General features: G+C 42.3%; 1 protein-coding gene across 1 annotated transcript; it reads left to right on the top strand.

Annotated features, from left to right (window-relative positions):
• The first annotated feature begins 3,761 nt into the window (after positions 1 to 3,761).
• Positions 3,762 to 21,568, top strand: asxl1 (ASXL transcriptional regulator 1). The gene is made up of 12 exons (XM_072366328.1): positions 3,762 to 4,111; positions 6,329 to 6,411; positions 6,531 to 6,533; positions 8,278 to 8,395; positions 8,752 to 8,953; positions 12,968 to 13,128; positions 13,560 to 13,644; positions 15,802 to 15,968; positions 16,316 to 16,412; positions 17,110 to 17,215; positions 17,442 to 18,402; positions 18,498 to 21,568. The coding sequence occupies exons 1-12, from the start codon at positions 4,055 to 4,057 to the stop codon at positions 21,123 to 21,125; spliced, it is 4,668 nt and encodes a 1,555-aa protein (XP_072222429.1). The 5' UTR covers positions 3,762 to 4,054; the 3' UTR covers positions 21,126 to 21,568.
• Positions 21,569 to 22,467: the final 899 nt, after the last annotated feature.

Here is a 22,467-nt window from a genome sequence, read left to right as displayed (position 1 = left end):
ACCAGCTCTTACCAGTTGTCAAAATCCAAATATTTCAATTTCATTTGTCCAGCTCTAGCATTCCATCAATGGCACTGTTGACAAGTGTGGCTCTGTTACTTCGTCAGGATTCTTCTCTTCCATGGGGCCAGTCCCTGTGTGCCATTTGTGTCACGATTTAGATTTGATTCATGTCTTGTCTCGTCATTTCCTGTTTTATTTTGATATCACGAACTTCCCTCTTGTTTCAGGTACCTTACCCTTCCTCCTGTGTCAAGTGTCTGATTGTCTTCCCTGATTCCCAAAGAATCATTTTGCTCACCTGTATCTTTGCGCTATTTGTGTGCTGCCTCTTTTGGATCTGTGTTGGACTTTTTGTTATGTCAAATCAGTTCAAACGTAAGCTTACGTTTTGTTTGCCATGCCTGCCTTCTGTGTCTGCATTTGGATCCTACACCATCAATTCATCCTTTTCTGGAGCACAGAACAGGTGCTGAAATATTCTACAATACACCACAACACAGTGGCAGCAACTTGCAGCAACGCCATCATATTGTGAGTATCTTATTGAGATTTTCCACTGAGCTCAAACAAAGAACAGTATATGAGGTCATCCCACAGCAATAACTCTTCACAATGACTTTTATCCAGTGGCTAATGACTTATATCTGTTATTGAAAGGTAATAACAAAGACAACAAAATTAGAAGACATGATCGAAATTAAAGGAATGAGACTAAAGAGAGGATAACGAAGTGGATGCAGGAGTGGTTATGGTCTATGTGTTTATCTGTTTATTTTTGTGCTATTTTTCATGTTCTCCAAATAGGTTATCATGCTATCAACGGTTATAATACTGTGCTGGGAAAGATTTGGTCCATTCTGGGTTTATGTAGTGTGGATTAACAACAAAAAATAATCTTAAGACACTTCATAGAGGGAGTAACACCACTATTCCAACAAGGTAGCATTTGGCAACAGTGGGAAGATAATTGCTCTTTTAACAGGAAAATGCCTGCAGCAGAATCAGACACAGAGAGGATACCCTAAGCAAAAAGTAGTATATTTGAAGTTAATTTTCAGTAAATTTCCAAAGTAAATTTCCGTATACTACGGACCATGTACTTGTAGTGTACTAGAAAGTATACTAATTCAATACTTCTTTGGACTAAATTGGAACATTTTTAAGTTTATAAAAGTATACTTTAAGTATACATAATAAGGTCATTGTACAAAAGTACACTTTCAAGTATAAAACGAGTACACTCATCTATATACTATTAGTGTACTAGGTATATACTATCAGTCCACATTTTAGTTTATTGAAGTATACTTTAAGTATATTTTAATGAACATAGCATTACTAAAACGAAACAAATTTTTTTTTTGCTTTTATGACTTAAGCATACTTGTAAGTTTGCCTAGCATATTACTTGTAAGATCCTATTTATGTTAATGCTTTTATCCATAGCAACTTACACTTACTATAGCAATTATTCAGTTTACACTGGTAGGGTAAAGGGGTCTTGCCTAAGGACCCATACTGGAAAGAGTACTTTTGATGCCGGGAATTTGAACCCAGGTCACCCTCATGAAAGGTGGCAATCTTACCACTACACTATTTTACACAAGATTAAGATGTTTATCTAACATTTTAAAAGATACCATACAGTGTATTCACAAATACCTGCTTAAATCATAAAGCTGGGCATTTCAAAAACAAAGAGCCTCTATGAAATCAAGTCCTTCTTTGCTGAGTCAACAACTTGACCTTATTCTGTGCTTAGATTAAGATAAACTAAGTATTAGAACTTTGTGGCAGAAAAAAAGTAGAAAGTATACTAAAGTATAAGTATAAGCTTCAGTATTAAAGTACAAGTGTAAGTCTTAGTATTAATGTACTTAGTCTTAGACTTTTCTTATTACTTTTCGGGATAAGCCAAGTATATGTCACAATACTACTCTTAAGTATATACTTTAAAATATAATATGTAAAAAGTACACTTCAAGTATACTGCCTCAGTTTTAATATAAAACAAGCATACTCGTAGTACACTTGAAAAAACTACTTTATCCATCTACCTCTCTGCTTGTTTGAGGCGGGATGACAGGAAGAGAGGAAAAGGAAAGAAAAGCAAAACAATAAACACTTGGCAAGTTGTTCAGATCAATAACTGAAACATGTCAATCTATCCAGAGGCAGATGTGAGAAGATTGCATGTCTTCTGAAAAATGAAAATGCTCCTCTTCTTTCCTCCAGAAAGATTCACACAAGGTCTCAACCACTGATGCTACATTCACTCCCTGAGAGAGTTAACTCCGAAGTTGGATTTTCAGAGTTCCAAGTATGAATAAATGAACTTAATAGCCATCTGAAATCTCTGAAATTTCTGATTCGAATAGTGGGAGAGACCTCACATACCCTGACTACAAAACCAACATGGCAGCTCTGTGCATCAACAGTAAGTGAGTACCATTCTGTTCATTACAACACCTACTTATTTTTGGGTCTCTAAAATAGTCAGACACACAGTGTTTTCCAACTTCTAATGATGAAAGCATTGCAATAGTGTTTGCATGTACAAAATAACATGAAATGCAGTGTGTTCCCCTACCATGAAAAAGAAAAACCCTGGTTAATACTTCAAGACTATAACCAGCTAGAAAGAAGAAAGTAAAATCTCAAAAAGTGTTTTTAATGTTTCACATCTAAACCATTTATTTTCATAATTTTCAGATGAACCCAGGTACAATACATACGTTGTAACAGCGTGTGTCCTTGAGAAGTTTATTCTTCTGTGCAATAAGGAACTTATTGTTGTGTAAAGTAGAGTCTTGAACTTGAAACTGTTTACATGTACATAGGTTTATAGATAAAAAAAATCAAGAAATAAAAAAAAATGTTTTGTGCAGAAACCCTGCTTCACTCCTCATTTCTTTCTATATTTCTTAGAAAACAGGAAATAGTTGCACAATATATCAAAACATATGTCAAACATGAATCTAAATCTGAATCTCAGCAGCTTTAAAGTGAATATCTGGTCTGAGCTCCTTTATTCTCCAACACAGCCTGAACCCTCTGAGACTAGCTATCTGTCATTTCTTTAAGGAGTCTTCAGGAATAGTTCTCCAGGCTTCTTGAAGGACATCCCAAAGCTCTTCTTTGGATGTTTGCTGCCTTTTGTTCCGTTCTCTGTCAGATGATCCCACACTGCTTCAATAATGTTGAGGTCTGGAGGACACACTGCACACCATGCTGAGATATGCCAAGTTAACAGCTAATAGCTCCTTGTTGGAACAAAAATACTATTTTCGTGTTTCTTTGTATTTAGAAGAAAAACAACAAAGAAATAAGTTCTGGCCCAAGTCTTTTATAAAACAAATAAATGTAAATGATCAAACTACTTACAATGTTCTAGCAAAAAAAAACATTCTAAATGTTGAGGCATTTAGATGTGTTTATTGTATTACTGATATAATTTGTATATGTGTATAAAATTATATGTTCTAATTTTTGTCATGGGAAATTTAGAAACAGATTCAGTGTTTGGAAAAGAAACATTGTCAGACTTTTGATTTTTCTGTTCTCATTAACGAGTAAATCCCTCTGTTGTGTGATGAACACACGTTTCATTTCTGTATGGCTAAATGGAAAGGTCTGTATAAACTGCTATGTTGTCTTATCAGACATTATTTATACGCAACATCTGTTCAGAGGAACTATTTGCAGGCGGAAGGTTTGGCTGGCCTAGTTGCATTCCTGCGGAGGGTTTGACCTCTGACCTGGTTGTTGCATTCCAGAGTGTCTCGTCCTGCAGCAGCACCACAGCTAGCCCTGCTCCCAGAGAGACGATATGTGTGTACAGCGACTTTAGTTTATGCAGCAGACACACCAGCGACAACTGGAAGAAACACAATAGCGTTATCCAGGGCTAAAAGGAACGCCTGGTTGTAGGTCTTCATAGCTAACTTAAAACATAGTTAGCCATTTTGCTCAGCAGCTAAACCGCCATCGTATTGGGGTTGCTTTGTAGACACACAGCAGCAGACTATCCGCAGACAGCACCGCAGAGGAAATGAAGGACAAACAAAAGAGAAAGAAGGAGCGGACTTGGGCTGAGGCGGCTCGCATGGTAAGCATTTATTTCTTCTGTGAATTAGCTGCATGCAAATCTTGTATGACTTGATGCGAAGTAACGGGTCGAAATGTGTTGGTGTGTTTGGACATTCTCCTCACGACCACAAACTGGGTTCTGCTATCATATTAGCTAGCTATCAAAGGCTCAACGATATGAAAAGGACGGTGGACCGAGCTAACGGACAGATTTTGTTGGATGTAAATGTAGCTGAGAGGGTACATTTTACAACTACAATGTATCTTTTTCGCACAATGCGCGTCGTAATGTAACACGCTGACGCTTGCTAGCACGATAGCCACTGATGCTGATTTGAGCTCTTTGTTTGCTAGGCAGCTAGCTGCTAGCTAGCTTACGCCTATTACTATTTGATCGACCTGAGTAACCCAAACGACACAACAGATTTGTCCGGATGGTGTAAGAACCCATGAGTATACATGAGCCTCGTAAACGTGGAAAATGGATATAACGCCTGTCTTGGTTGGAATCGTTGAAATGTTGAAGATCTATGATGCACATTACCGTAAGCAACGCTAACAGCTAGGTTAGCTTGTAACTGAGTTGTGGAGAGGAGAGGAGACGTTAACGCCGTGTTTACCTTCATTAGATCCAACAACCGAGCAGAAACAAAAAGGTTTCACAGGACAGGAGCGGAATCGTGAGAAGCTGTTGTCAGCGGTAACAAGCTGCACTTTGTTTCTGAAAACGCACTGATACAGCTGAGCGGTTGGCTGCAGGGCAGTAACTGGTGGCGTTGAGCTGTGGTCAGGTTAGGACCATGGTTATTAAAGAGGGCTCAGGAACTACATGCTCTGGTTTGTTTAGGTCAGACTTTTGAGTTGACACTTATGAGAAAAGCACAGTGAAAGAAAGGTGTTGCAAAAATGAAAGGACAGCTGTGTTGTCTGTCTTATTTGAAAGGAGTCCCAGCTAATAAATAGGCCATAAGGTGTCATAATGGTCTTCTCTGACTGAAACTCATTGTTAAAAGTGCATGAAATATTTCAGGTATTTCAAAATCCTGAAAGTTTAGCACTCTTTCGTTACTGTACATGTGCAATGCTTTCTGGTTTACTGATGTCATCGGGCCACACTCCACGGTTTATGTTGCAATAATCTTATTACAACTTTGACCAGGCTGGAGTAAAGACAGTAGTTTGGTACCATGTGGTTCTGATTTTGGGTTTAGAAAGACGGTTTCAGGAAAACCAACAGCTGTACTTTCATCACAGCTTCCCAGGTCCATACCTCTATTTCGAAGCAATGTTGACTGATTGATTGATTTAAGCTAAACAAGCAGTATGGTTTGGTAGTGTAATGCAGTTATTTTTCTAGTCTTTTTGGCATGCAGTGTACAAAGAATCTGGTCCAACTCTCTGAATCCTATTGGACACAGCCGTATCCACTGCACCCTATAAAAATGACGTCCTTGTTAACCTGCTGCTGTTCCTCCCTGAAATTCACACATGCCAGACAAAGGCAGATCAGTCCTGCATCGCTGCATCCTTCCACACATGAAGCTTGCATTGAGGATTCTGCTGGTTGACCACAGCGCTGTTGGTCAGAGTGGTGAGTTCTGCGTTGGCCGCACATGTGAAGCGGGACCATTTTGCTTCTGTTTCAGCCTCACAGTAGTATCTGTGTCGGATCAACTTCACCCCTCCATTCTGTACTTTCAAACATGACTTGATGCATAAAGAAGTCACGGAAAAAATTTGAGGGCGCTTACACACCAGATATACTTTAAACAGAGCAGAGTTGGTTTCCTCGGGTAGTTTGCTACACTTGGGCAGGTGTGAAAGCCCTTCCAAACTCTGGTGTTGACCAGGCAAACAGCAGGCGAACTCTGCTCCGGCTGAAAACTTCGCTTTCTGCTTGTAAGTGAACCATGCTACGGTGTGCTTACAGTGGGAAATGCCAACGGGACTATCCAGCAAACCAAAGGCAGGAAGTGACGCAGTGCAGCATCCCAAGAAGCAGAGGTGGACAAAAGGAGAATGCTGGAAAATGTGGAATAGTGAGGAGGTTTATATTTCGCAGTTGGTTGTGGCTAGGGTTTTTGCCAAATGAAGGTGTGAAACTCTTCTGCATTCCCCGCCTGAGTCCCCGGGACTATCATGGTGTGAAAGCGCCCTAAGTCTACATGAAGAATTGTTTGTTGTTCACTCGGGGGTTTTGTGTTTGATTTTATGCTTCAAACATCATGTTTTTCAGGTTTTGGAGAACTTCTCTGATGCACCCATGACTCCCAAACAAATCCTCCATGTCATCCAGACCAAGGGGCTGAAGGAAATGCGGTGAGACACACACCTGCAGTCAGAACAATGATACATAAGATACAGCTGTCGATCAGTGCGTTCATGGCTAATGTCTTTTTTCTCCTCCATGAACGACTTGACTTGCTGCCGACTGACAGAAGGTAGGCGTCTTCTTTTCTCCACTTATTCTTTTCTCCTGTGAATTTATAAGGTTTGCTCAGTACTTTACCCAAATCCATCGGCATTCCCTGTTGTCATAGTAACTGTAAATTGACAATCTTTGAATGGGATTGCCCCCCCTCACCCAGATATGGGTGAAGCTTGAGCGAGGAGTCATGAATTAGAGCCATAGTGTAATGTCAGACTGAGCAGCGCACTTGTTAGGATGGAGAAGTGATCTCAAAGAAGATGCTTCTAATGAAGGAGCTGAGGCACTTGGGCTGATAAACAGTGACCATCAACACTGGTCAACAGCACAAAATAAGTGGAAGAAATAGTCAGCAGTTCCTTAACTTAGGCCTGCCAGAGGGAAAAGCATTATACGATCATAATCCAGTCTGAAATATGAGATTCTGGCTTGTTCTGGTGAAATCTGCCTGCTTTAGACAGGACCTGTTATCACACATAAGGCCCGGTTGATCTGTTCAAAATAATTTCTCGAAGCTGCACCATACAGTTTTCATGAAAAGAAATCACAATTTCCAAGGGGCAGAGCAATGAAATGATCTCAAGGTTGGATCCAGATTAAATTCATGACAATTCTGGCGATTAGGTGACTATCATTAGGCTTATGATTGAAGCAGTTGACTGAATTCTTGACGGTTTGATGAACATGTTTTATTTTTGTGTTGTTTACTTTAAGTCAGTGTAGTGTGTTAAAGTACAGGCTCACGATGATCCATACAACTACTGAGGCCTCCTGACTTCTTTTTCAGCTATGTTTGACTGGAGGAACTTCTTGCAGAGTCAAGCAAACTAACAAACTACTGGTTAATTATTTCTCCCCTCACATTGTCCTTACTGGGGGATGTTTTTGGAAAGCTCAGGTATCTTCAGGATTTGTATTCCAGTGCTGGGCATTTCCACAATTCACTCAAGCCTGTAATCAGGCATCTCATGGTAAATCTCAGTCATGTTTTTGCTGAGGATAGTGTTGCTACTCTTATTAGAGTGCTCTTGGTCTGATGTCTTGCTGTTGTTGGTGCTTTAGCTCTACTCTGCTGTGGCAAAGACAGAAGGAAAAGACCTGCTGTGTACTGAAATGGATCTAACTCTTGATTAATGAAGATTGCCATGTGCAGGTGTTGTCTGAGTCTTCTTACTTGTGCTGCTTTACTCTATGGTTTTTGCACTTTGACATTGTTGCCATGTGATTCGTGGTTGTCAGCCCCCTCATGGCTCAAGCTAACATTCAGTCAGTTAGCATCTGATCAAGACATATTGTTATTAAATGTTGCAGGACTGCACATCTGTGCATCTGCATCTAGCCAATTATCTCCACCGTGAGTATAAAACAGCTCTTGAATTTATTGACCTGGTTTATTCTCTTCAGTCAAAATCCTCAGATTTTGCCCTGATAACTGTTTCCAGTTCACGGTTTGTAACAGAAATATATTGGGCTTTCTCTATTTGAGCTCCCATCTTTTGGAACTCTTTGCCCTTAAAATTCCTCCGGAATACTTTCCCTTTTGAGAAAGCTCAACTCTGACTCGCCTGATCCCTTCTTATAACATTGTTAAGAAAAGTGCTGTGCTTTTATCATCATCATTATTATTATTATTACTATTATCCTGATATTCCTCCACCAAATCAAGGTTGATAGTTGTATGCCCTTTGGGCTTTGTTTCACACCCCGTTCTCAGTTGCATGAGCTGTAATTCTGTGTGTTTGTGTGTGTTTGTACAGTGGTACAGCTCCTTTGGCCTGCCTGGTCACCATGCTTCACTCCCAAGTGAGGGGAGACCGAGTCAAGAACAGTATCTTCTTTAAGCTCCCTGGACGAATGAGCCTTTTCACTCTTAAGGTACTGAAGTCATAAATTCTGACCAAATTACTGAAGGTAAACAGCCTGGTTGCATGGGTCAGAAAATCTTGGCTGCTGCCTGCAGTTTTTTAAGTAGCAGTGTACTAATTTTCAGTACATTACAGCTTTAGAGTTCAGTTATTCTGCAATACTAAGCATGTCCACATATGCATATCTGTGGATGAAGACTAAAGATGACCAGCAAGAGGTGGCTGAAATTATTGATGATGTTCTACATGTCCACCAAATAATAACATTGACTTTTCCATGCAGATGTGCATCACATCTCTTAATAATACTGTTTTTAGAGAAGGGCTGTCTCAACTCTGTTCTTTTTTTCAATTTTTTCTTTGTAGAAGAATGCCCTCCAGTGGACAAAAGCAACCTCAGAACCAGAGGCACCATCAGAGCCAGCTGGAAGTGCTGCACTTCCAACCTCAAGCAGCAGCACCCAAGTGACCGAGTCAGCTGTGGCCCCAATGGACTCCAATGAAACCAATGAGCAGGAGAGCTGCGACTCCACAGAGACCATCGTAGCTGCGATCATAGACAATGATGGTAACACTGCACCATGCATTAGTGATCTCTTACGCCCAATAATATAGGTCAGTCCAGCAGTGTTTTAGGGCAATGAGCCTAACCTCAATCCACTCCCAGGGAGGAATGGGACACACTGTCTTAATCCCGTGAACTGCACATGTGAGTTAAAAAAAAACAGGCCACACTTCCAGTATGTGTTTGACCATCACCATTGCCACCACTGGACCTTTTATTTCGCATCTGATAAAAAGTTTGGTAAGCCACATGCATAATAAACGCTGTGCAAAAAAGTACATGTTGTTGAATCGGCCTGGTTCAAATATCCTACAGTAGTGAAGGGTGGGAGGTGATCTATGCTTCAGCTCTTAGCATCTGAGGGTGTAGAAAGGGCTGAGCAATTTTATCCATACTGCAATATATATATCGATATTTTATTTCCCGATAAAGTATAGATTTTTCAGTCGCGACTATTGGTTGTTTTTTTTATAAAATTTTTTTTTAACCAAACCTTATTGAAAAGTCAGACGTTACTATTAGACTAAACACAGAACATTAACATAATATAACACAACATAATGCCAGGGGGTCACATACAAAACAGTGGTAAATTAGTTAATAAAAATGTTATATAAAGTGCATAGCTCAGTGGTTTTGATGGCTTTCCTGTTAATAGTGTTGGATTGTAGTAATGTATAGTTTGAGCTCCTTCTCAAAAATGAAAAAAGATGGTTTGTGATTGGAGAATTTGGATTTGTCTATATGGTATTTAGCAAGTAAAACAAGCAGGTTGATGATGTAATATTGATCTTTGTTGTTCGCAGGATAGGAGAGGAACCCAAACACTACGTTTACATATGTAAGAGAGAAACCAGATAACATTTTCTGGGAAACATATGAAAAAGGACCAGAACAAATGACAGATCTTCTTCAGATTGTGTGCAGAGTGAGCAGTCCACGTTAGTGTCCTTTTTGTATCTGCGTAGAAATAACTTACAGGGATAAAACCTATGAATCATTTTAAGACACTTCTTTAATCTGGTTTATAATCAGATATTTAGAGGGAAGAAAATGTTCTTTCATGCTTTTAACCGGAAGGACGTGGTTTACATGTTTTTAAAATATGGGCGCCGCTAGTGACAACGTGCGTGCTGCTATTTAAGAATACTTTGATGCAGGACATGGATCTGCTGTCGACAATTCACAACATAAACATGAGTCTGCGTGCGCTGAAGACACGTTTGTGACACGGTCCTTTGTTTCTTATTGTCTGTCCCTTTAAAAACTTTCAGAAAATGATGGAAGTGTATCGAATCTTTGGCTGAATATCGTGAGGTTAGTGTATCGCTACAGTCCCAGTTGTAGAGCATTCACCTCAACAGTAAACTGGATTGGATAAACAGCATGACCTGTGTAATGGGGGCAAATGTTGTTTGTCCCCACTGAGGAGCCTGCGGTCCTTTGCCATGTGCAGGACGCTGCTACACATTCCCTAGGACACTGTGGTGGCACTGTTCTAGCCAGCAGTCTGCTGGGGCTGCCAAACCTGGGATGAACAAAAAAAAGGGAAACGGGCTGCTTAAGCGGGCCAGCTCTCCTCATATTTTTAGATTCCATCACGGAAAAGGGTTAGAAGACTATGTTTTCCTCTTTCAGTCATGAACCTCTCATCTCCTGAATTAGACTGGTGGTGCATCAGGTGTCTCCTTCAGCTGCAGAATGCTTCACCCTCAGCTGTCACTGAACCATGAACATCAGTTCATGTGTCGCTGCTTTGATGATGATGTCCCTTATTAGAACCGCCAGGATTGATCAGCAAGACCTTGTGACCTGCTTGAGTTCTTGACTGCCTGAACTTACACAAGGCACAGTTTTCTGGTTCAGCTTTTTAATTTGAGACCATTTTGATTGATGCAGACCATATTCTCAGATGATTTTGTCCATTTCAAGTCGTTGGAAGGATATCATTGGACCTGACACCCATCTCCTTGCCCATGTTATTCCCCTAAAAACTTGGCTGTTAGCAGAGACTTGTGCGTTGTGTTTTAAATCAAGGAAATGAGCCCATTTGCAGCTGCAATGAGCCGGATTCAGGTTAGATAAACTATAGCTGCTTTCACGCTGCTCTGCTTTCTGTTATTCTATCGGTGGCAACTGAGTGTGCTGCAAGCGGTGAATGAATGAAGCAACCCTCTGTTGATGAAATTTGTAACATTACTTGGTCAAGCCCAGTAAAGTATATGTTAACTTTTTGTGTCTATCTGTAAGTGTGAATGGCTGCAGTCACGTTACTGTGCACAGCAGTGGAGGGTTAGATTGGGCAAATGCACCAACAGCCAATGGCTCTAACCATCATGTAGAAAAATACGAACCCATTTATTACAATGAATCCTGTTTGAGCTAAACCAAAGGTAAGCGGGTCGACTGCATGAAGGGGGCAGTAAGTGAAAACGGGTGGTACTGAGGCTGCAAGTGAAGCTCTGTCCTCCCAAACATTTGAGGTTCTTACTTACTTTGGATTTAAGGTATTATCAAATATCTCCCTCTATACACAGGTGTGCACTGAATGAATGCAAAGCTTATGGAGTTACTGTTGCCCTTTAATGCTTCTGTTGCAACATTTGAGCCTTTTGAAAGACATCTTAAGAGAGCACCTAGCAAAACATCCAACAGCTTCAGGCTTCACATCCCTGCTGCAGGCAGAGAGGAGGAAGAGCTCATGTGCTTGCAGGCACTCCAAATATGGATGTGGAGAAAAGTAGAGCAAATTTGACCAAGTATAATGGGCTTAACTGCAGTCTGTCGAATGAATGCAGTAGCCTGGCAGCTGATTAGGATGTGAGTTTGACAGGAAGTATGAAGACATTGTGTTGCTTATGAGAGGATGTGTAATGTAAATGTAAACTGTAAAACATGAATATACCTAAAAACATACACTGCATAAACAAATTCTATAACGTGATCAAGATGGATCAATAATTAAATCATATTGTCCAGCTGGGATCTCACCCAGGTTAGTGAAGCATGTCGAACATATAATGTCTGTGGTTGTAGCTCACGTTAAATATCCAGATGCATTCATTAGCATATAAAAATTGATAGACCATGCCCACATGCAGCAATCAATATCTTTCTGCATATTTATTCCAGTGAGCCAGACAGAACTTGTAAGTAATTAGGAATAAGGGTTTCTTGGTCTGATGGTGCCACCCATGAACAGAAATCTTCTTACTGGAGTTATTGCAGTTTGTGACAGGTATGAATATCTTTTGGTAGAGATCACAAAAATGGAATGACATATCAGGTGATGAATATTCTAATAGTATGCTGGACTTTTATGTTACTTTATGAAAGTGTGTCAGTGTGTGTTTGCTGTAGAGATGTTGATCGTGTCCACAAGGAATGATCCTCTCTAACCAATCAGAGCTTTGCAGTGTTCCCATTTCATCTTGCAGAATCGGTTTGGCCTGGTTGGAAAACTAACAGGTGTCAGTATCAGTCATGTGGTACTTCATTCAGTAGAAATAAAAAAAGAAAGCTACACTGAACCGCACCATGTCTTAGAGAAGCTCCTTTACAGTGAGCAAAGGTAGCTGCAAAGTGTGAAAGTTCCCCAAGGAGAGTGTTAAAGGGGAACTCCGGTATTTTTTAACCTAGACCTTATTTCTGGCGTGAAATACATCTACTCACCAAGAACAGTTTGGTGAAAGTCTGTGTCCTTCAGAAGATATTTAGATAACTCACTATAGGCGTATATCGATATAATTGAGTGAACAGGGCAGGGACGATGCAGCCTCTAAATAAGGCATCATCTGTCTTTATTTCACCAATTCCAAAAAAAAAAACAAAGTTCCCCTTTAAGCTGAGGTGGTGAGCCTCTCAAACAGAGGTGTCCTCTCACTATGTGGCTTCATTAAGCATCGTGTTGTCTGTGGAAAGTTTTATTTTGTCACTTAATGCTGCTATCACCATCAGAAAGGGCTCACCATTGTTCACCTCCTTTGCATGACTACATTTGTTTCCCCTGCCTTACAGCATCAGTGGATGAGAGTTCATCCAGTGCCTCCTGCTCCACGGAGCTGCAGACCCCCAGCAGCCAGCCTCAGACCCGCCTAAGCAGAGCAGCAGGACAGCAGGGACGCACAGAAACACAGCAAACCCAACACACCCAGACCAGACTGAGCCGCTCCAGACAGGTCAGCATCACCCGAGGAGCTGAAATGATGTGTTCTACAGTTAAGGCTTTTAGAATAATTCAGCACAATTATTGTTTTGTGGTTGAATGTAAAATGTGTAACTCCTTGTGTTGAACTGAAAACTAAATTCCCGTTTTGTCCCTTGGTTTTGGAGTGACACCTGAATGTTTTTGGGTACAGGAGAGCAGACAGTAATTACAAATTAATATCTTAATGGACCTTGAATATGCCAATATTCTATTTTGGAAAAAAAAGTGATTCAGATTGTCTGGGGTTTCATAAAATGTTGAAACCGTGTCTTGCAGACAAACTGCAAATAACACAATAAAATGAAAATGAAAAGCTTTGAAACAGTTGCATGTACTGTTACATGTGTAGGAAGTGCAGTTTCTGTGTGCACCTACCCATACCTCCATTTTCTGTTTCCACAGTCAGGAAGACAGAGGAAGAAAGCTGTCATGATGCCTCGTGTTGTCCTCACTCCTCTCAAAGTGAATGGAGAGCATGTCCCCTCAGGTAAAAATGACCCACCAGATAGCTCCACTTTCTCACCATCATGTCCGTGTGTAACCGAGTCTTGTTAAAGTAAGACTTTGGAACAGTCTCACCGTGGCAGATACTGATACCTATAAAAAAAAAATTAAAAAAGCAATGTATTCCTCAGCAATTCTTGCTTCAGCTATTCAGAACATTGATATTACATTAGAAAAATGAGTCTGACCAAAATCTTGACTTTTAACATGCATGTAAACACGTTTATCTGACTGAGATTGTATTAAATTGAGATTGTCAAAACAAGACCAACATACCCAGATAATACAGGTGAGGATCAAATCTATCCTTCATGGAAACACTCAGATGGTCCCAGCTGCTCTGTTCATGATCCAAACTTCCATCTTTCTGCATCTTTCAGTAAAAACAGTAAGGTGTTTATTAATCCAGCTGAATTCCCCATAAAGCTGTTCTCATTCCCATATTTTTCTGTTTCCTTTGTCAGAAACTGGGACTGAAAATCAGCCCATTAAGACTACGTATCAACTGGTGGTCACTAAAGCATTTCCAGGCTGTCGCTCTGCTCTAATAAAATCCTGATTTTATAACCACAGCCTCGTCTCACAGAATCACCATTAGAATGGAACTCCGGTATTTTTAAACCTGGACCTTATTTCTGGCATGAAATACGTTCATCTACTCACTGAGAACAATTTGGTGAAAGCCGGCGTCCTTCCCAGTAGAGTGCCTGTGTAGAAATCCCTCCGTTAGCTCTCCTATAGCTGGAAGTAGCCACATAACAGCAGCTATGAGCTAACAGAGCTATAGTACATGTTCGTTCATTCATTCTTCTTAAAGTATTGGTGAAATAAAGACAGATAATGCCTTATTTAGAGGCTGCATCGTCTAAGCCCCGTTCACTCCGTTACATGGATATACGCTGATCGCGAGTTATCTAAATATCTTTCGAAGGACGTCAACTTTCGCCAAACTGTTCTCGGTGAGCAGATGAACGTATTTCATGTAGACCTACATATCTCCCTCCTCCCAGCCAGCTTGCTCACAAATTCTTGGCTGAGCACTCTGAAGAGCTGGCTTGGCTACCCTTGGGCTCCCATGGCTCTCTACTTCCTGACTTTAAAGCTAGCTGAAGAGCCTGGATCTCCAGAGCCATGGGAATCTCTTGGCTGAGAGACACTTGTTTAAATCAGCTTTGAAGGTCCCTGTTGATCTCCCATGTTCTCGGTCGAGTGCTCTGGCTCATTTCGGTTGTTCGCAGTCCTCTCATTATTTTCTAAGCAGATAGTACTTTTTTTTTTTAATGATGAATAACTAAATAATTATAAAGTATAGACAGAAGGCTAACTAAATACTTATTCGCACCTGATTTACATTTGTTCGTTTTGGAAATTTAACATGAGAAACAATGTGAATCGAAGGCGCACCAGTCCTTCGTCAGTCCAGGTTTGAAAAGAGACTTTAGTTTGCTCAAACCAGGTGATTGATGAGGCATTTCACATCAGCTTGAGGCTTTAGGCTGCCTTCTTGTGTGCACACATCCCAAAGTAAGTCCCAGCCAGACGTTCATGGACTGGGCATGGAGAGCATAAAAAAAGCACAATAAACAACCTGGAATAATCCTGTATAAACAAAAAAACTACTTTATAATGTCATACATGTGTGCCCAGCACCATCACAGGTAGCATTAACATAGCCATATGCTTAACTAAACTAATTTAGCAAGATAATGTTTCGAAAAAGGAAGAGGTTTACATAACGCCAAAACACAACTTACTGCCAGTACCCTGTGAACCAGCCTCAGCAAAGCTATTCAGTTTCAATTAATTTCTTATTAACAGAATGCCAATTCAAAACAGTCAGCTCAAGAATAGGCCTGCCACAATTACTACATTATCATACATCTGCAACTATTTGAGTTTCATCATTATGTTCATTCACTTGTTCAGAAATGGCTGGTTGAAACTAACAGAAATGTATTTGAATGTTGTTTTCCACCATCTAAATAAATTGTCATCTAAAAAATTTTTTTCTGCCATAGATGTTATATATTGGCCTTTTTTTTTCTGTTGGAAGTATAAAATAAAAATGTTTCATATACATAGATCTGTATATGATATGAGAGATGCACAGATGGATGGATGCTTGTGTTTGTTGTGGCAGGGCCTATGAAGAGGAGTCGAGGAGGAGTGGACGTAGACTTTGAAACACCTGGTTCCATTCTTGTCAACACCAACATCAGAGCCCTCATCAATGTGCGGACCTTCTCAGCCTTCCCCTCGCACTCACAGCAGCAACTGCTGCAGCTTCTGCCAGAGGTCGACCGGCAGGTACGTTGTTTTATGTTGTTCTATTTCATCTCCGTTGTAGGTTTCCATTATTTTGGACCTTTAGTGCATCAGAGTTTTATTGCTCTTCCTTATTTTGAAATGTTAATCTGAAGTTCTAAGTTTTAGTTTGAAGTAGGATACAATACTGCCCATTGTGCAATTTGTACAAACTGCTAACTCGTTTTGTGTAATTCTGTGACGCTCTGCTTAATCACACACACTGAAAAGCTGACAGGGTGTGCTTTGACCTTTTTAAGGTAATTTGGTATGAATTACAGACTGCTCTTTCCCTCACGTGTATTTATTGTTGTGCTTTTATTTGAACTCTGTGCCCTCTCTCCTTGTAGATTGGACCTGATGGTATGGCCAGGCTGAGTAGTTCAGCTCTCAACAATGAATTCTTCACCCATGCCTCCCAGAGCTGGAAAGAAAGGCTAGCTGAAGGTAAGTTTATTAATCAATCATGGGCAAACTGCTAGATTTTACTAAGACTTGGCATCAAACGAGACCTGACATATTTGTGTTGTTAACTATCAGAGATGAGCAAGTGACAGCAAGACAAAAAGAAACTTGAAGTGTTCTTTGAAGAAGGTGATGGAAAACGCGTTATCAGCTAAGTTAAGAAGCTAAGTTTAGAGGCTAAAGCTGGAATTGAAGAAGCATGGGTTACAGTCGGTTGACCAATAAAAAGCATTTTAGACAGAGGGTGAAAAGAGGCAACAAAGCATAATGGGGAAAAAAGTTTTTTTTCTACTTAAAATCAAGTAAGCCTGTTTTAGTTAACCTTAAGTAATTCGCCAGCTGTCAAGAACCATAATCTGGTCTTATTTACATGAGCTTATTGTAGTAGGGCAAATGTGTAAAAAGACAACATAACAATCCTATAACACTATTTACATGGCATTAAAAAGAAAAAGTAAATCTATTTAACGGGAAAGCACCTCTGCATGAATCACTCCATTCAGGGTCCAAATGGGGATAATGTCCTACTCTGGACAGATGGCACAGTCCTGAAATATTTCTACAATTTAACACCAGACTGTCATTTAGCAAATGGAGGGCAGCTAATTCAAGTTCGTATTGAAAAATGATTTGGGGAACTACTTTCATTAAGCCTTATGATGTTTTTAACCTTTTATAGGTGAGTTCACCCATGAGATGCAAGTGCGTTTCCGACAGGAAATGGAGAAAGAGAAGAAAATAGAAGCATGGAAAGAGAAGTTTTTTGAGGAGTACCATGGTCAGAAGTAAGAGTCAATTGGTTTCATTTGAACGTTTTATTTGTAGTAGTGGTGTGATATTTTGCTATGTGTATTATTTACTTTATAGTAGACTTGAACCCTAATGACATAAGTTAACACTTGTATTATTTTGAAGAAACATTATGTTGTACATTTTGTGAACAACTCTCTGCATAATTCGTATCCACCGTGACATCAACAATGTACTGAAACTTACCTCGTCTATCTACAGGTCTGGCCTAACACGGGAGGAATCGCTAAAGCTTACCATGAGCGAAGCCAGTGAAGTTGCAGGCAGCGTGCTTGAAAGTGATGTTGCTGTGGTGGCAAGTGGTGCCCCAAAAAGACGCAGCGTGGGTCGCAGAAGGAGAGATGGCAGGATGAGAAGACGCACAAGGGCTGACCTGCGTCGCAGAGCCCGCCGGACCCTCTGTAAGGCCACACCAGCCCTGCAGTCCACAGAAGCAGCTGAGGCCACTGCTATTCAAGAAACAGCAGCAGTCCCTGTTGAGTCCCCCACATGCAACAACACAGTGGTTCATGGGGAGATAGTGCTTCAGGCTGACTGTGGTGTGGAGCTCCCAGTTGAGAGTGCCTCTAGTGAGCCAAAGCCCTCTCCCACTCCGGAGGCAGTCGCATTGCCGGACCCCACTCCTGCTCCAAGTCCCAGCCCCAGCCCAGCCTCCACTAGTGCAAATGAAGAGCCAGAAGTTGCTGCCCATTTGCTCCCTAAGGAAGCTGCACCTGTACTGGCTTCCACTACCTCTCCATCCTCCTCCTCTTCTGCTTCCTCTTCGTCTGCCTCCTCACCTGCTTCCTCACCCTCTTCACCTGATAGACAAGGACCTTTTGCAGCAGGTCTGGATTCTTCTTCATCCTCTTCGGCATCATCCAGTGCTACAATTCCCGCGGATCCTCTGGATGACACTGCCTCTGTGGTCACCTCCATCACTGGTGGGACTGCCACCAGCAGCCGTGAGAGCAGTCCATCTGCCAGCCCAGCCACCACATCTGTGCTCAGCACCCAGCTTAAGGAGCAGAAGAGGAGGCAAGATGAGACAGGGGCTCTTTCTAGCTTCCCCGAAAAACGGCCGCGACTCGATGACCGTCAGTCCTTTCGTACCACAATTGACGGTGTCTGTGCAGAGAAGCCGCAGCCGACAATCGAAGAACCCAAGGTGCCACCTATCCGGGTAAGACTTTGTTGCATAAACTAAGGCCCCTTAAGTTGACACCTTAAAAATTATCCAGTCAAATATTGACGTGCTGGCCTTTGTCTCTGTCTTAGATTCAACTATCCAGAATCAAACCTCCCTGGGTCAAAGGGCACCCCACCTACCAGATCTGTCCACGGATTGTGCCCCCCGGCGAGGGCTCGCGGCGGACGGGGACGGGGGGTGCGCGGACCCTGGCAGACATCAAAGCCCGTGCCCAGCAAGCCCGTGCCCAGCGCGAGGCCGCTGCTGCTGTTGCAGCCTCTGTCGACGGGACATCGCCGGCCAGTGTCAGGCTGCGGCCTGCTACTGGGTTATCGGATAGCAGCAATGGACGACGAGCGCGAGAGCATCCAGGACCTATCGAGCCCGGAGGAGCAGGAGGAGGAGGAGGAGGAGGAGGGGGAGGAGGAGATGGAAGAAGGGGAAGTAGTAGAATGGAGGAGAAGGGATCGTCTTCAGACGCTAATTCGTCTGGAACACAATTACAGCTTCTCAATGTAGATCCCATATCTCGCTCTTCACCTTCATTGTCCAATACTTCAACTTCAGTATCTTTGGAGTCCCCACAGACCCTAAGTCCTCCTCAAGAGGGGCCAGCCAGGGTGCCAAAGGTTGAAGAGGAAATGGAAGATACATCAGCCACTGTACAGAGCTCCTCCAGTGGTACCACGGACAGGGCTTGCTCACTCTCTCCAGAGCATGACACTTTATCTGTGTCATCTGTCATCCAGTCAGTCAGGGAAAATCAGCTGACTGAGTCTTCTGCTCCTTCCTCAGAGATGGCAGACAAAGATTGTGAAAAGCCTTCATTGACCCAAACTTCAATACCAGATTCCCTTCCAAGGTTTGGGGCCAAAGGTGTGGATGTTATTCAAACACTGGCAAGTTCTTGTCAGGCTAAAGAGCAGGAAAAAGGGAAGGAAGTTGGACTGGGTGGTGTTATCCAACATGGTTCTCATCATGTGGACCTCCAGGAGGCTTTCTCTAACTCGGCAATACGGCAAAAAGGTATGTCCTCTCCCCAACATGAGGAGATGAGAGAGAAAGATGACGAGGCTGGCACACACAGTGACTCAACAGAAACAGCTTCAGACTGTGAGAACGAGAGTCAGGAGGATGAGCAGCGGCAGTATCCTGATCGGGACTGGTGCTCCCAACTGAACACCCAGCGCAGTGGCCAATTGGTCATCTGTAGTCCTCCTCCTCAGAACCAGCAGCCAGTCATCCAGACCCACGTGTCTAACCGCCAAGGTCAGACAGTCATTCAGCCTTGCTTTCCTAATGGTTTGCCTCAACCGCAACACCCCCATTCCCAGGACCACAACTCTCATCAGACTACTCTTCCACAAGGCCTAAGAGACAAGAATGTTATGCTGAAAATGGAGCTTGGAGATGACTGTAGAACCTCCAGACTAAACTCTGCCGAAGAGGAGTGTTGTGGAGCTTTAAAGCCCTCTGTCACTCACCCACATGCTTCAGCTGTCTCCAAAAAACCGTCCAGCTCAGCAAGACCTGTGTCCAGTGTGGAGGCCAACAACCCTTTAGTCACTCAGCTCCTACAGGGCAGCCTGCCCCTTGAGAAAGTTCTGCCGTCACACTCTGCCAGTCGGCTTGAGATTAGCCGATTGCCAGGACCTCAACCTAGACCGCCAACAACAAAGAACCTAGGGATGCGCAATAGGCCTGATGTCTCAGTCCAGTCTCCGAGCCCAGACCTGACCTTGGTCTCACAAATCCTTAACAAGTTACCAACAGGCCACCCTGTCTCCTGTCTGGTGGAGGCCTCGGCTACATCTCAGTCCCAGCAGGCCCCTGGGGCTGTCCCAGTCATTACCTCTGTGCCACCCTCCTCCTCCACTTCTTTGTCATCCAAAAGTAAGTCGGATGGCTCTCCAAATACTGTGGGATCTGTAGTTATTAAAGCGTCTCGTGGTCATCAACCAACACAGGAAGGCACTCCAGACAGGTTCCAGTTAGACCACCGGACCATACCTAATGGCCCCTCTCCTACTCATGCAGATCCCTGTCCCACAGAGGGGGTGACAACTATAAAGATTAACCTGCGGCCCCCACAGTCTCTGCTCCCCTACTCTCACCAACAGCAGCTGTCTCCCACACACACAGTAAAGAATGAAATTGGTGCACGACCCTCTTGCCAGGCTCTGGCCAAATCTGCCCTCACTTTACCCATTAGTGTTACCAAAAAGGAACCTGGGAACTCCATGGATGGATACCTGAGCGGAGGGGCAATGGAGGGACTCCTCAATATGGAGATGACTTTAGCAAGGATAGCAAAAAAAGAGCACAGCAAAGCTCCCTATTCATCCAGCTCTCCCTCCTCCTCTTCTCCTTCACCTTCCTCCTCTGCTTCCTCCCTCCCCTTCCAGCTGTATGGAAAACTTCCTAAACAAGGAGCAAGTGTTGGAGGAGTTAGTTACACAGCTAATGTTTCAATGATGGACAACAGTGGTTTCTCCCGGGGGATGACTGATGGTGTACTCCAGTTGCGCCCCCGCTTGGCTTCCAGCCATACTACCCTCAGCATTCAGGCCTTTACTGATAGTACAGCTGAGGAGGTGGCACTCAAGTGCTCATGCCGCCTCAAAGCCATGATCATGTGCCAAGGCTGTGGTGCCTTTTGCCATGATGATTGCATTGGACCCTCAAAACTCTGTGTGTCATGTCTGGTGGTCAGATAGTGTGTTCAAGTCCCCGTGAACCGTAGAACTGCTGTCTGTAAAGCATCGGCGCCATGACTGGGCAGCTTCAGAGTGTACAGAAGCCGGGTTAAGTTAGAGCACACCGGTCAAGCCTGATGGGCAAGATATGCCTTGTATGATAGGTCTGTATCTTTTCTTGTTGCATATTTTCAGATTTGAGTTTTTTTTCTAGCTGTATTGATTATTATTATTATTATTATTATTATTGTCATTATTATTATTATTATTATTATTGTTATTATTGTTGTGAATTTGGGGCATGATTAATTGTACATTTTGCAGTTTACCTCATTTTGTCTTGCTCCATCTGTCTTTTGGAGGTCACCATTATTTTGGTTCTTGTTTGCTCAGCAAATAGGGACTTACTTTTTTCTCTTTGCGCAAAGAAGTATTTTTTTAACCATTAAAAAGAGTAAATGTTCCATTGTTTTGTGTTTGGACTCATTTTATGGTTCTCTGAAACTGTGCTTAGAGTAAAGTGCAATGGACAAATAAAGTGATCATTGTGTGGTAATAGGGTCCTTGAATCCTTGGTATTGTGTAAATGTAAGAGCCACAAACTGCAGAAAGATGCGATCAAATTCTAGCTAAATGTGACTAAGATTGTGAGTGGAGAGGGTTTTATCTCTCTTGTTTCCCTTTGCTTTCAGTATTAATTTGATAGTGATGCATTTCGTTTTGTGTGCAGAAATGTGATGGGAAGCCACCAAAGTTCAGAGAGGACTTGCTGTAAGTCGCATATGAAAAAGCCTCTTTCAGTTAAAGAATAAAAAGGTATCGGGTCCTTACCAGAGGCTTGTACCACGAAGCAGGATTGCCTGCTTAATGAGGTAACTTCAGGGTTAACCCTGACTTTCTGGTACCACGAAGCAGGATTCATTCTTAGCAAGCTAGGTTACCATGGTAACTTACTCTTAATGGCAAATCTGCCCCAGGTCAGGGTAGCTTTCAGGATTGATCTGAATCTAATAAAAGGCTCCACCCACTGGCCAATCAGCTGTTTGGGAAACAATGGTGTGCCCTTTCATTAAAGACCCGATTGAAATCGGAGCGAATATTCCAAGGAGAGCGTTAATATGGGAATGCATCATCCAGGACCGATCTGATCCGTTACACGTTTGCTGTAAAAGGTGTTAATGAGAAGATTCAAGAAGCTTTATTTATCCCGAGGGATACTGCTGTGCAACAGTTATGAACAAGAGGGAAAGTACTAAATAGAATAAAGGTAACATAAAATAACATAAGTAAATGAGAACAATATGTGTAATGTGCAAAGGGGACATGTTACACTGGAGTTGCACCCGTGGGGGATTAAAGTGGA

The sequence above is a fragment of the Leuresthes tenuis genome, unplaced genomic scaffold (genome assembly GCF_036924035.1).
Source record: "Leuresthes tenuis unplaced genomic scaffold, fLeuTen1.0.hap1 SCAF_16, whole genome shotgun sequence".
NCBI classification, from domain to species: domain Eukaryota; kingdom Metazoa; phylum Chordata; class Actinopteri; order Atheriniformes; family Atherinopsidae; genus Leuresthes; species Leuresthes tenuis.
Note: the sequence above shows the minus strand (reverse complement) of the source record. Positions and strands in the feature narration are given on the sequence as shown.